This window comes from Etheostoma spectabile, chromosome 10 (genome assembly GCF_008692095.1).
Source record: "Etheostoma spectabile isolate EspeVRDwgs_2016 chromosome 10, UIUC_Espe_1.0, whole genome shotgun sequence".
NCBI classification, from domain to species: Eukaryota; Metazoa; Chordata; class Actinopteri; order Perciformes; family Percidae; genus Etheostoma; species Etheostoma spectabile.
Genome location: NC_045742.1, coordinates 6526814 through 6540967, shown reverse-complemented (window position 1 = coordinate 6540967; position 14154 = coordinate 6526814). Strand labels below are relative to the sequence as shown.

General features: G+C 39.1%; 2 protein-coding genes across 4 annotated transcripts in view; one reads left to right on the top strand and one right to left on the bottom strand.

Annotated features, from left to right (window-relative positions):
- lbx2 (ladybird homeobox 2) overlaps positions 1-871 on the top strand; it is a 2268-nt gene extending 1397 nt beyond the window's left edge. For both annotated transcript variants that reach the window (XM_032527389.1, XM_032527388.1), the window contains exon 2: positions 49-871. In XM_032527389.1, the coding sequence (XP_032383280.1) occupies positions 49-512 (464 nt within the window). In that variant the 3' untranslated portion in view covers positions 513-871. The remainder of the gene's footprint in view (positions 1-48) is intronic.
- Positions 872-6327: 5456 nt separating this feature from the next.
- pcgf1 (polycomb group ring finger 1) lies at positions 6328-13004 on the bottom strand. 2 transcript variants are annotated; one of them, XM_032527391.1, is made up of 9 exons: positions 12870-13004; positions 11189-11294; positions 10905-11057; positions 10551-10622; positions 10252-10357; positions 9986-10028; positions 7404-7490; positions 6885-6965; positions 6328-6513 (listed from the first exon to the last, which is right to left on the bottom strand). In XM_032527391.1, the coding sequence occupies exons 1-9, from the start codon at positions 12954-12956 to the stop codon at positions 6463-6465; spliced, it is 786 nt and encodes a 261-aa protein (XP_032383282.1). In that variant the 5' UTR covers positions 12957-13004; the 3' UTR covers positions 6328-6462. The 2 variants fall into 2 exon arrangements, with proteins under 2 accessions (XP_032383282.1, XP_032383283.1); XM_032527392.1 differs by having other exon boundaries at positions 7404-7487.
- Positions 13005-14154: the final 1150 nt, after the last annotated feature.

The following is a 14154-nucleotide window of genomic DNA, read 5'->3' as shown; positions in this document are numbered from 1 at the left end:
GACCCTTGCGGTTGGTTTCATTCGTCTTGTATGTTTTCTTCTTCCAAGGTCGTGAGCATGTCAACGCTTTCGGACAGAGGCAGACGTCGAAAAAGAGGAGAAAGTCGCGGACAGCCTTCACAAACCACCAGATTTACGAGCTGGAGAAGAGGTTTTTGTACCAGAAGTACCTTTCTCCGGCCGACCGCGACCAGATCGCGCAGCAGCTGGGGCTCTCCAACGCGCAGGTGATCACCTGGTTTCAGAACCGCAGGGCCAAACTCAAGCGGGACCTGGAGGAGATGAAAGCGGACGTGGAGTCGCTAAAGAAAATCAACCCACAGACCCTGCAAAAGCTCGTCAGCATGGACAACATAGAGGAGTCGCAGGGTGGGGGCCCCGATGCCAGGTCGCCCAGTGTCTCCCCCACCTCGCAAGGACACCGGGCCTTCCCACAGTCTCCCTCCTCGTCCAGAGACCAAACCACGGATGAATTCTCGGAGGACGACGAGGAAATCGAGGTGGACGATTGACAGTCAGGGGGGCTGTGGTTTTCATAAGCAACAACAAAAAAGAATATTAAAAAGGGGGCATTTTTTCTTCCCAAATTTTTGCACGGATATTGACAAAAAAAGGAGAATATAGGCTATACATTAAAAAAAAACATTTCAGGAAAGTTTCTTTTCCTCTCCTCTTTTTTTTCTCTTCATTTTAATTTATTAATCGGACTTGTAAAGCTTCCAAGTCTGTCGTTTGAGTTCCACCACAATATTTGAGGAATATCTGGTTTTCTTTAAGACACCTAACTGTTATGGTACAGTAAGACTACAAAAAGTGTGTAAACATTTTAATTCTTCACGGTTGTTTTGAAAGAGGGTGGAAAGTTGTGCAATTACTTTTGTTTGTCATTTATTCGCATTGTTCTGTTAAAGGAATCGGCTCTGCCAAATATTTATATCACCCTCTGTTTTTTGTGTGTTTTTTTTTTTTTTTTTACATGCACAGCCCAGGGTCGATGTGTCAGTCCATCCCTCCTTTAGTGTAGTTTTTTTTTTTCTTTCCTCTGAGCGAAAAGTGTTTCTGCAAGCATGCAGGCCTGTTCGACGCGCACAGGACGCATCAGTATTAGTAAGGACTGCAAGAGTGTACACGCTCTGACTTCTGTATATAGATCAAACATCCTATGCGATAATTTTATTGTAACATTCTATTTAATCAGCATCTATGTAAATAAAGGTTATATGATATTTCAAGAAGCTGCCGGCGCGATTGGGTGTGTGATTGTGCATTAAATAATACAATAGAATAGAATAAAATAACCCTAAATCAAAAAAAAAAAAATTGACCTATTGGAATGTGTCCCTGTAAGAATATTAATATAACACCATAAGAAATGTGATTTTAAAGGGCAACGATACTAAATTAAGGACTATTGTAAGAATACTATAAGTGTTAGGGTGAGCTAAAATCTCAATACTGAGTACCGCAGGCACTCTATAGGAATGATATATGAGACAAAGTCACACTAATATAGGACTCAAATAAGAATATAATAACATTTGTGCTGGGAGATTAAGCAAATTCATAAAATAGTCACCCCTCCACAAAAAAGAAAAAAGAAAAATCTGCGCTGTTTGGTAAAAATCGACCCTTATGAATAATTGACCTCTGCTTTCAGCCTAGAAGTGCCATGTCTTCAATTAGCTGCCGTCCGCTGCCTTTATTCCCATTCTTTCGCCCCGCGTTGAATACATCTTGTCACAAGAAGGTCCCGGTCTGGCTGCGGTGTTAAGAAAAGCTTGCTCCCACCCCTGCGCCATATGTTTTCTTCCTCCTTCTTTAACACAACTAGTCGACATGATTGATTAGGTTAACCCGCCTTTGACTTACATAAAACAGCTTCCACCGAGCCGTGGGCAATAATGGCACGCATCTGCCACTCTTGACTCGGGTTTGTTTGGAAAAAGAGAAGAAGAAGAAAAAAAAAAAGTCTCCCATGAATAGCAAATGGGTTAGTGTGAGGATCCTAATGAATAAACCTCAATGGGAGGCAGTGGAAATGACGCGGCGTGCTGCTGCTGTTGGCAGACCATTTGCAACAGTTTTGAGTTTGGTGTGCGTGTGTGTACATGTGTGTCTGTGTTTGTGTGTGTGTGTGTATAAATATATATATATATATATATATATATATATATATATATATATATATATATATATATATATATACACACACACGATGCTACCTTGTAAGTTCATTTTATTCTTCATTGTGAGACCTAAACACAATATTTTTGGGGGATTATACTTAGTAACTGAGTATGTGAATATCCGAGAGAGAGAAAGAAAGAAAAAAAATACAAACTCTTAAAATCGTAATAGACTTAAAATACAAAAAAAAAAATGATAGGCCCACTTATTTGGAAGGCGGATCAACCCCGTGTTTGAAATCATTTTCGCAAAGGAAACAGATTCAATCTGTCCGTCTCAAGACAGACTCTGGAACTAAAAAGAAAAACCTAAAGGCTTGTTAGGACTGATTTTGTTTGTCTTTCTTTTGGGTGGATAGAGAAACAGAGCAGGCTGTTGCACACAACAGAAGTAATCGGCTGGAATCGTGGAGGTTGAAAAGTCAAGTAGGCCTTTTATTATGGAGCCACTCTGCGCTGGCAGGAGGACCAACATAGAGGATGGAGCATTGAATAAAAGTCAGTGGACAAACGGGTGAAGTTCTGATTCAACATAAAGCTATAAGCGAAAGAACAGTGATCTACAGACTTTAAAGGCTATTCTTGTAAATTGTACTAAGGCTAATAATGATATTTTTTGTATTTTATCATTGCATTTAAAACTGAAGGATATACAACAACTAAGCCCCTTAGCAATTCTATTAAAATGCCATTGACTATTTTTTTTAACTATTTCCACACTGAATGGTTGTATCAATAACAGCCTCATTTTTTCATCATCATAGGCTAGCTTTATTCCTGTCTTTTATTGGCTGTTTTTCTTAAAACTGCAATAAAATCTCAGTTGAATTATACACACAAGCAGTCTCTCCAAAATTGGCAGTCCCCATTCCTTGGGGGGCCACATTCAGATGCACATTTTTTCCGGTGTATTATGATCAGAAAAACCAAAGGCCAGAGGTGCCAAAAAAAAGACATTCTGCTATCTAACTTCTGCAATCTAACAGAGCGGTTCAACAGGAACCTGAAATTCTTTCTTTTAGCCTAAAAAGGTCACAGCTTGGGGGGGGGGGTATTGTTTTTTTCAACATACAGTGCCCTGGAGGGACTTACTCAGGCTTAATAAGGGTGCATGGCTGGGGGGAAATAATATGCTTGTATGTGTGTGTGTGCCTGTGTGTATGTTGTGCTGTGTGGACGTTTACAGGGAGCTCATTTTATTAATAATTTGAAAACATGGCCGCAGGGGCCTGATTTGAAACAAATTCACCCCAAGATGTTAATAACCCCTAAAAAAACATCTTATTGTCAAACGTGTTTTGAAAAAATAATACTTTAAAAATGTCAGCCCCCTAACTGTCCTTTAAACCTTTTTTAATATCCTGTAGTGAGAAGAAGAAGAAGATACAAGTCTTTAGTCCGCACCTGCCTTTCTCCATGTTATTGACCTCTGCATGGAAGATTGCCCCACCCTTGATGACAACATGGTCTTCTTTAATATAAAATCTAAACTCCATTTCAAGCCATTGACTTTTTAAGACACATAAACACCAAGAACATTGTGCAGGGGAACACTTGTATAAACTAGTTACCTACACAATGTTATCCCAATGTTACAAATTCATTAAGCACGTAGCATTTTGTACTTCAGAGCAATGTGTCAATATGATATCCAAGACGCCACTAGTGCAACTTGGTAAAGTGTTGCTGAAATGTTCTGGCTGCTGCAGCACAGTCTACTTAGAAAGAGTAAAAACAAAATAAGATACAAGTCTTGTATATAGTATCTGTCCGTGTCAGGTTATCAGAGTCTTTCCTTTCACTCTGGACAAGATCACACACATCAAAGCTTCCCTCCTGCCTGATGTCGGAAGAGCACCAAGTGTGCCACCTAGTGTTAAACTGCACTGTCTTCACAGTCTGTGCACAACAGAGTTGGTTATGAAAAGGTGGTCAGTGAAATTGTGCTTAAGACAGAGGTTTTTGTTTGAAATACATCTTGAACAGGGTCACAGTTAGCCATCACTGTCAAGCCTTCACAGTGCAGACTGCTTTAATCCACTGCAAGCTTTTAAAATGTGCAATACAATATCACCACAGTTAGTGTCACATAAACATGTAAAAGATGAGGTTGAATGCCAGTTGGCTAAACCGCTTTTACATTTTGTGATGGCAAATATGCTGCTTTAAGTAGCACTCACTCCACTGATTTTACACGTGAAGCTGAGTTTACTCACCATAAGTGCAACATCGCCTGTGAAAAGATTTGTGTGTCTTCTGTGGCTGGGAGGAAGCTTTCTAAAGTCAAAAACATTACCCCGATAAGAGTTATCTCAGACCACAAATATCTCGGCCTCTGTTGTAGCAATTTGAATCATTCTTATTCCCTTGCAAGTTCCCCAAGTTAATGGAAACAATAATACATCACTTTGATTATTAATCCTCTTTACGTCAACAAAAAACAATTATAATCAGGTATATAATACCAACTGATTTTGAGAAAGTCATGAAAGATCGGGATATCAAAGTGCCTAGGCCATAGGATTTTTTTGGCACTGTTGGGGAAAAAAAGGCCTTTCTAATGTCTAATAACTAAATATTGATTTTAAACTAATTTGCTTAGACATACATCTAAATCATCACTAATACAGATATTGAAGTTGCTCATAAACTGAATTAGGATCAGCTGTATATCATCAAAGTGTGACAGGTAATATTAAATACACCTGCATTAATCATGCACCCAGCACAAACAAATATGTGACACACTGACTTACAATCGTTCATATTTCAGATTACAGTAAGGTCAAATATGGGAAGAACATGACACAGCTGTAGATCTGCCACGGGCAGGCTGAGAGCACTGGTGAGGGAGGCCACAGAGATCTGGACACCGAAGGAGCTACGAGTTACACGGTCGAGATAACAGACAACTCCTACTGCTGAGACACACCGTGTTGCAGCTTTATGGCTATGACTCATGACAGGCTTAGTGTTTGCCAGAGGGAAGGAAGCAGACTGAAAACAAAAATTCTATGATCTGATGAAAAGTGGCCTTTTTTCACCAACATATTACTCACTATGTTTAGTGTAATAAAAAACTGCACCATCAACAGAAACATCTACTAGATACTGTAATAAAAAGCCTGGTGGTGGTGACAGCATCTTGCTGTGGAGATACTTCTCTGAAACCCCGGAAGGCCTGGGGAATGTACAAAATCAGTAGAAAAAAAGCTTGGGTGAAGATGTATTTTCCCAGTATGATAATAACCTCAAACATAAAGCCAAAGCTACACAGGAATGGTGATGATTCAAAATCACAATGGCTGGCCAAGTCAGAGTCCAGAATTACTGTTCACTGCTAGTCCCTATAAAACCTGACAGAGCCGGAGTAGAATATAAAGAAAGGGGAAAAACGCAGTGAGCAGACAAAGTGCTTCTGCTACAGTTTCTTTAGTTGGGCCAATAAGATGCGTTTACTCTCTCTTTGGCAATTGTGATGAAAGTACAATCACATCCATTGAAATCTAAAGTTTCAAAACAAAAATTAAAAACTTCAATAACTCCACAACAGAAAGCAACTGGTGTCACTGCCCATCAACACACTTTTATAATTAGAAACTATCCTAAATATTGATTTCTTTCAAGTGTAAAAAGGTGAATGCAAAACCACATCACGTGGGAGCATATGATTATATGATTTTTATATAGGGTAAAGTTAACGTATCATTTTCCTTACTCATGTTATTCATGTTTCCAAACAAGACAACTAATGTAACCATCTCTATTTGGTTGTAACATGCCGGTGGTTCATACTTCTTTTACCCTCAATATTAACGTAAAAATGCAACACAATTGCTGCTGTATCGTTAATCACACTTTGTGACGTAAAGGTTATCACCAAAGTCAAATAATCATTTTGATGAAGCTCATGTGAAATTCAAAGTATAAGAAACTCCGACGGTATTATAATTTAAGTTCAATTCCAACAACTAAAAAACATATTTAATTTGTGTTAATGTTATAAACCGTCTTCCAACAGGGAGGATCACTCCACCATCCCTCGCAGATAGAGATACACACTCGGTAAGTGTTTAGGTGTCGAGACTATTCTGTGTGTCTATATGCAGATGAAAGCATCCTGTAACCAAGTCATACAAACTTATTTTTCTCATTTCAAATTTATTTTCAAAAATACAAAACAAGGAAAAAAATAAGTATATGTACACAAACACTATTAAAATAGAATATGTATTGTACAAAATATGTACAGCTGTCCTCAGAGTGAAAACATGTCCTATCTGGTCCTTTTGTCCTTGATGGTGTAGTGCAGGACTAATGGTTGGGCCTAGGGGAGAAAAGATTCAAAATATTATGTGTGGGATGAAAACATTTAAAAGTGAGGTATATGTAACTATTAACATATTCTAAATAGATGAAAAACTAATAATTCATAATGTGTCAACTCCAACATTGTGCTACATCTGGTCACTACCACTGGATTGAAAATGTTAAATTGGAAACTATGAAAAGTTGCATTTGAAAGTGGACTACAACGATTGTTTTTTCCAAAAGTTATAATTGATTTTTTCTATTCGCTGTTACACATCTTCAGTGAGCTTTATCCTGACTTCCAAACTAAACAACAGTACAAAGAGAAAGGCGTCTAAGTGTGAAGGAATGTGTTGTTGGCACTAGTTAACAATGGCTGTACCGTACCTTGCCAAACCAGTGTGAGAGCCATAACCTTTTCATGGTCATATGATCGGGCAGAAACTCGTTATTGAACAACATCTGGACCTATAGGGAGACCACACAAACAGATGTGAACGGGAATCTGAAAGGCGCATCTGTGATTATATTTTATATGAGAAACCTGTTTGCCCCCCTATTATTTTAGTGAAAACTCCTGAACAACTACAAATAACGTTACGTGTTTCTGGATTTTTTATATATATATATATATATAGGCCAATATTTCAGAATAACCAAATATTCGTCTCGGCCTTAAAAGTCCTTTACTGGTTGGGCTCTAATAATTATCCAAGAAATCTTATTCTTCTATGACATAGCAGCTGTAGTTGGTCTTTTGCTGAGAGTTCATAACGCAGCTCAATAGACATTTCACAGACTTGACTTCATGAGCATAGGTCAAATACAAATTGACAAACCTTTAATGTAGTGTCGTGTGTATCATAATGTCTTCTTTAATCGAATCAGTGACGATTATTGACTGACCTGGTGTTTTTCCACGTTTAGTCGATGACAAAGCACTTTCCGTAGGTGTCTCACCTCTGCTCGGACAGAACAGCGAACAAACTTCTGCTGCGGAGACAAGGTCAAACAGATACACTGTCAAACTTCAGATGAGAAATACGATCAGTTCATGACAGGGTGAAATCAAGAAGGCAATTCCAATAAATCACGACCAGCTGAACATTGGCGTTTATTACTCCAACTTGTGTGACCATCCCGGTGTAAGCTAGAAAGCTTTCTTGATCTCTTGATTTCTTGTTTATAAGGCAGGTTAAAATGTCCGATTTACTGCAGTATTTAATATGCAACTGTTCCATGGAAAAATATCCCCCTTTTTATGCTTGCATTTATTTCCCAGGGTAAGTGGAACCACCTGTGCCAGAAATAAATTACTGCTCAGAGAGTAGGAAGATATTTTTGGTTTTGTTGTTCAGATAATGTAAAAAGCGTGTCGGTTATAAATGTCTCTTAAGTTTTGCCTGTAACACTAGAAGTACAGGCTGCCATCTCTCCACTGCCGTTATTAATTTTGGCATTCAGACATTTTAGTTTTTTAATGCCCATTCAATGATCAATGTCACAAACTAACATGGTGACAAAACACATTTCAAGCACACAAGAAGCGTAAAGTAATAAGGCAACCACGTATCGACGGGGGGGGGGGGGGGGGGGGGGGGGGCGTACTCCTGTTAAATTTAGATTTACAGTGAAGGAAAAACCCAGCTTACTGCAGGACGTTTTCCGGTCCCAGCAGACTTATTACACACTCTTTAGCCAAAGAGCTTAACTCCCATTACCCACCCAGATGCAGTGAAAGACTATTTCTTTAAAGAGAAGAGGAAGAAATGTATTTTACTGAATTTCCACCTGAGTAAAAACAGCGTATTATGATTGGTCTTGCAGGGGAGAGAGAAGATGTAACAAAGGTTAAGAGCGAAATTCAATTCAAAAATTGCCAGCCTCTTTTATAAGTTCACCAAGGGGATAGGGTAAAGCACAACTGCATACGCCAAGAGTCAGGAATGGAACCAATGAAGCTGCATTACATAAGGTAACATTAGCCACAACAATAAACATTTTGGTTTCACACAGTGGTCAAAGAGGACATGGGTGGATGATGATAACGCCCCAACGCTTGCAGCAGTCACCAGATCACTTCACTAAAACTCCAAACTAACATCCGGCCAGTAACTTTATTCAAGTGTTGAATATTCTTCTCATACTGTAAAACCAGATTAAAAGCCCCAAACAACAAGACCCTGGGCTGTTTGTGAGTAATTAGACATCTGGACCACATGGAGTCAAATCTCTCATCTTCCTTGGAAACTTAGGGAACCGACTGATTCCCTAGCCTGTCATGAATCTTCTACAAAAAATCTGCTATATAGTGAAAACATATTTAAAACCAAGAAAATTTAAAACCTTAACTTGAGCCCAAACGTGGATGGGAGACTTGCACCAGGCATGTGTTAAACAAGCGTGCCCTCTGCTGGCTGACTAAAGTCTTTGCAGTGTATAGAACATCGCCGGCTGGGCAGTGTGGATAATAAGCACCGTGGAATGACACATTTTCTGCGTTTTAGTTAAATTGCTCCCCCAAAGATCTTTGTTCAAATCTTGATTCAGTACAACCCAAGCATTATACAATCCCAATTCCCTTGTTATACACACACACACGTCCCTCGACAAATGGGCCTGTCAAGAGGATCCAGCGACATAGGGAAACCCCCAGTTACAACTGACAAGGTAGGCACTTTTTTCAGTTTAGTGGGTTGGAAACTGCTTAACAAGCTGTGTTTAAATTGCCGTGTTATAAATTTGTGTGAATAGGCACGAGGAACTGCTGTAAGAATGAGCATACTATGACACTCATGAAGCCATTGAACAATCAATGTAAAGACGATTGTAGAACTTCAATTGTGTTGTATGCTAAATAGCTAAAACATCTTGCATTATTGTTCTTTCATGCCACATTTGCAACAAAGGAAAAATAAGGGGCATTTTAATTGCCTGGTGCCCTGGTCAATTTGAAACAAAGGCTATAAAAAGGTATTTGTTGGACATAAATACACTGTTGTGTGATGTTTGGATTGATACCATATTTTGATCTTTTTAAAGGCCTACCAGTCAGCACTAATAAACCCAACACTGAGTCGACATCTTGGACATCTAGCCTCAAGCTGTTAGTTGAAAAAACACCACAACACTGTTCTCAGAAAGTTGGGTTGGTAAATAGCGATATAAATGATATGTCTGGTGTATTTGTTCCACTTATCCCTGTCTCCCTGTGAGTATGAGGCAGCCAGAGTAACAAGCTTTGAGGGCTGATTTCTGCTGTTGCTGCAGATGTCATTGTGCCATGTATTTGCTTAGCAGTTAAGGGTAGAAAATTACTTGTTCAAGCTTCAAAAATGTGCCCCATAAGCCGTGTTTTGCAGGGTTGTGAAAACCTGTGAGCCGAGTTGCTTTGAAAGCATCCATAACCAGCTCAACAATTTACAGAGACTTTATTGAAATACAATGCTAAAACTATCTGGTATCATTTATGGGTAGATATGACATACCTGAAGAGTAAGTTTTGTTTTATCTTTTCCAGCAAGCGATGAACTGTAAAGACAAAACAGAGCAAACAGTTTTGAGTCATAACACACACACACACACACACACACACACACACACACACACACACACACACACACATATATATATATATATATACATACACACATATATACACACATATACATTTAGCAGCATATTTTACTTAAATTCTATCAGTCTTATCTCATAGAAAAAAAATACACCCAACCCACCAGAGACAAAAGCTCACCTTAGCCTTTCTAAACACAGCGAAACCTGCTCATCATATCTGTAGAAGTGGGCTTTTGAATGGTCGAAGCTTGTGTACGGTAAACCTGCAGCATCGGGTACAGCATCTAGTGAGAAGGAAAATACGATCTTAAAATCTACAAATCAAAGAACACAGTAATTGCCAAGTCTTTGACCGGGGGAACGTTGTTGCAATGTAGTCTGCCAAACAGAACAGCAACAAGCCGCAAACTGCCGATCATATACAGAAGCAGGTTACTAACAAACATAATCAGAGACACTATTAAATCAAAGACTTACCATCTCCAGTCGGTTGGATGACTCTCTCTAACCCACGTGACTGATAAAATTCCTTTATTCTTTTGTCTTCACCTGTTCAAACATAAATGTGGATATTAGTCAAACTTGACAGATATAGTGCCCTTTATTTTCAAATATGCTAAAAACATGCAGTATTCACAGTGTTTAAAACTGTCAGTAATCAACTAGTCTGATGCTATGAAGACATATTGAATTCTATTTTAAACGTTTTCTCTTAAGCGGTTATTGTAGATTTCACAAGCACCACACTCTAAATACTGACCCTCATGGGAACATATGTCACAACATGACTAACACTTATACACTTATACAGACAGCCGTTTATTTACGTACTTTCTTGTAGTCCAGGCACCAGTTTGTAGACAATGTCCTGCATCACTCGATCTAGTTTGAGGTTGAGTAAAGGCTGGGTTTCATGGATTTTGATGTTGCACATTGGACAATATTTGCTCGTTTGCAGGTATTTCACGATACAACTTTTACAGACTGTAAACCAGAAAGAAAGAGAGACATATAATTTTCACTGTGATGACTTCATGTATTTGTGTGAAAAGGCAGAAAGACTTTTAATGGTTAGTAACACAATAATTATTGTATCTAGCTCTGCTTAAACTCACAGGTGTGCAAACACTCTGTAATAGTTGTGGCATCGATGAAGTAACCCGCACACAGGTAGCAGACAATGTGTTCGTTCAGGTCCTTGATCTTCAACTTCACCTCCTCCTGTCCAAAAACAAAATGTGTTTTACATATTCTCTGGGATAAACCTGTATTTATCCCCCAAACAATGTTTAATGAACACAGTTCCTCTGCACTGCCAAACATCCCACCTGAAAGACAACAACTACAATGAACCCATTGAACAGTGACTCTACAAATTCTTGCATCATGGTTGGGGCAATGCTCTCTTTGATAGTAAGAGGGAAAGCTGACTTCCCTGGTGGAAATACCTAAAGCAATTTAGATGAGCATCACCTACAGCTGGGCAACATATCATTATATCAAGATTGTGATTTGAGACCAGATATCGTCTTAGATTTTGGATATTGCAATATGGCATAAGTGATGTATTTTCAAGGATTTAAAGGATGCATTACAGTAAAGTGATGTCATTTTCTGAACTTATCAGACTACTGTAACTGTTGTATTATTTGCCTTTAACCACTTAGTCAACATATCCACATTAATGATGATTATTTATCAAAAATCTCAGTTTAAGTATTTTGTGAAAGCACCAATAGTCAACACTACAATATCATTGCAGTATTATTATCGAGGTAAAAAAACTGTGATATGATATCGTGATTTTCTCTATATCGCCCAGCCATCACCTCTATTTTATGATATATTAAAAAACGCTGACGGGATTGTGAGTTTGAACCTAAAGTTGTGTTGAGCTGCTTTGACTGTTTGATTAATGTGTGTGTATTTGTGGTGTAGATAGATAGATAGATAGATATTTTTTTTTCTACACTGCATTTTTATGGTTATGTCGGCTAGAGAATCAACACCAAACTGCACCGAGCATTCAGCAGTACATAGATGCGTGATAGCAAACTCCAATCCTAAAAAATATAACATTACTGATCTCCATCAGAATCTGCTTCTATCCGGGGTGAATAACCTGACGTTGAAGACCAGCCAAGACAGCTGACCCTGACCCCTGACCTCCGTGTGTGAGGACGGCAGTAAAAACGTTAAGAAATGAGATATGTTCTTACCAGGAGGGCCAATGAAATATCAAACTAAAACAAAGCTAATTTTCGACAGAAAAGTGGGTTCAATTTTGTTTTTTGGACTATGGGGCTAGTTCACGCTAACGTCACACACTTGAAAACAAATTCAACGTTACTAAACAAACAAGTTTAATTGCCATTAAAAACGTGCGGTGTTCAAGTCTTCATTATCCGAGGAGAGAACCCGCAGAGTGCAGCGGCCTTACCGTCCCAGTTCACACACACGTATTGGTTGAACTACTTGTAAACTCCGAGTCGAGCTGGTGAATACAGCTGACTATGTCGCCTAAAATTAGCGAAATAAACGTAACTTCATAGTATTTCGGCACGTTGCTCCACTGTTGGGGGAGAACAACACGGGTGGACTCCCACCGTTCACGCATGCTCAAACGGGGCTCCCTTCACAGCGCTTCAGCGTTGCTCCCCCGTCTCTCTCCATCAGCGCCGCGGAGACGACAACGCTCTCCCGCTGATGCGTGAGTCCAACTCGTCTCTGCTGCGGTTTGACTCCCCGTACGGTTCTACCCCAGTGCGGACGAGCTCGAATAACATGACCACTCACCTCGTTTCTTAGTGGGTCCAGTTTGTAGACGGACTGTAGCTGATTTCGTAGCCGCATCGCTATAGCCATTGGACCTTGCTCCGCCATCTTTGGGAATTGTGCTTACTTCCGGGTAAACCGGACGTGGCATTTTCATCAAGCTTTGGAGGCGGGTAAAATCATTGATGGGTAGAATATAAACGACAAATAAAGAATAATAAAAATGATCAATATGAAAAAAAATGGAAATGAATAAGAAGCCAACAAAAACAAAAACATATTTTACATATAGGCCTATACAGTCAAGCTCACTGTATGCAGGCCTACATATTTCCATGACTCTATTTTCTAAAAATAAACACAAAATGCTGCACTTTCTAGGCTACATTGAAAAGAGAAACAAACGTGTGTATCTGTAGACTATGCAAAGAGAATGCATAACAGTGGGAGATAGACCTCCTAGCCTACTGTAAAAGGACAGGGGAAAGTAATTTATATGTGGATTAAAATATAGCATATTAAAAGGTTTAAACTGGTATCCCCTCTTTTTCAAGTTCTTTTTAAACCCTCAACAACCTATGACTTTTAATTTGAGCCAATCTTATATTTCCTATTAAGGGTAGGCCAGAAAACAACACTCTACAATGTACCAAATTGTGAGGATTATATATAGATACTGATTATTGCTTTGAAGAGGTAAAAAAACGTCCTTAAATATATAATAATTCATCTTCCAGAGAGAGAGAGAGCGAGAGAGAAAAAAATCCTCCAGAGAGAGAAGAAGAGCAGCTGTACAATTAGCAGTGTTCGCCCACTTGTTAGTCTCTCCTCTTGGCAATAGAGGGCACTGCAGGCACACACTTCAATCAATCGGTTGCAGCCTTAGGCATCTGCTAATATTAATGCTGCATCAAGTAAAGCAATGTCATTCAGTCATTCATGTAGGCCTATTCAAGGGTTTAATGTAGGCTATGGTTGTTGAAAAGAAAATCTCACTAAGACTTCGGAATTCACTACCAGCCTCTTGTTCAGTGGGCCAGGCCTTTGAGTCTTTACACAGTATGTGCACACACAGCCTCTGAGTCTTAAACCAGTGTGGACTGTAGCATTACATTGCTAATTCATTTTCATTTTGTTTCATTACCAATCCAAACCCACTCATGGATCATGTAGGCTGTACAGTTGTATACCGTACTGTATTGACAGGAGCCTGCTGATAAGATACACCAATGTATTTTTGGCCCAGATTTAAATGATGTTGCCAATGATGTTGTACCACTGCTGGTGTTAAAACCACGTATGATAA

Bases quoted from the DNA above. Each gene is read 5' to 3' on its own strand.
- pcgf1 (XM_032527391.1), bottom strand. From the start codon at position 12,956: ATGGCGGAGCAAGGTCCAATGGCTATAGCGATGCGGCTACGAAATCAG. The intron at 11,295-12,869 runs GTGAGTGGTCAT...GTTTTTGGACAG, and splicing joins TGGACCCACTAAGAAACGAG to GAGGAGGTGAAGTTGAAGAT. The intron at 10,623-10,904 runs GTACGTAAATAA...ATGTTTGAACAG, and splicing joins GGTGCCTGGACTACAAGAAA to GTGAAGACAAAAGAATAAAG.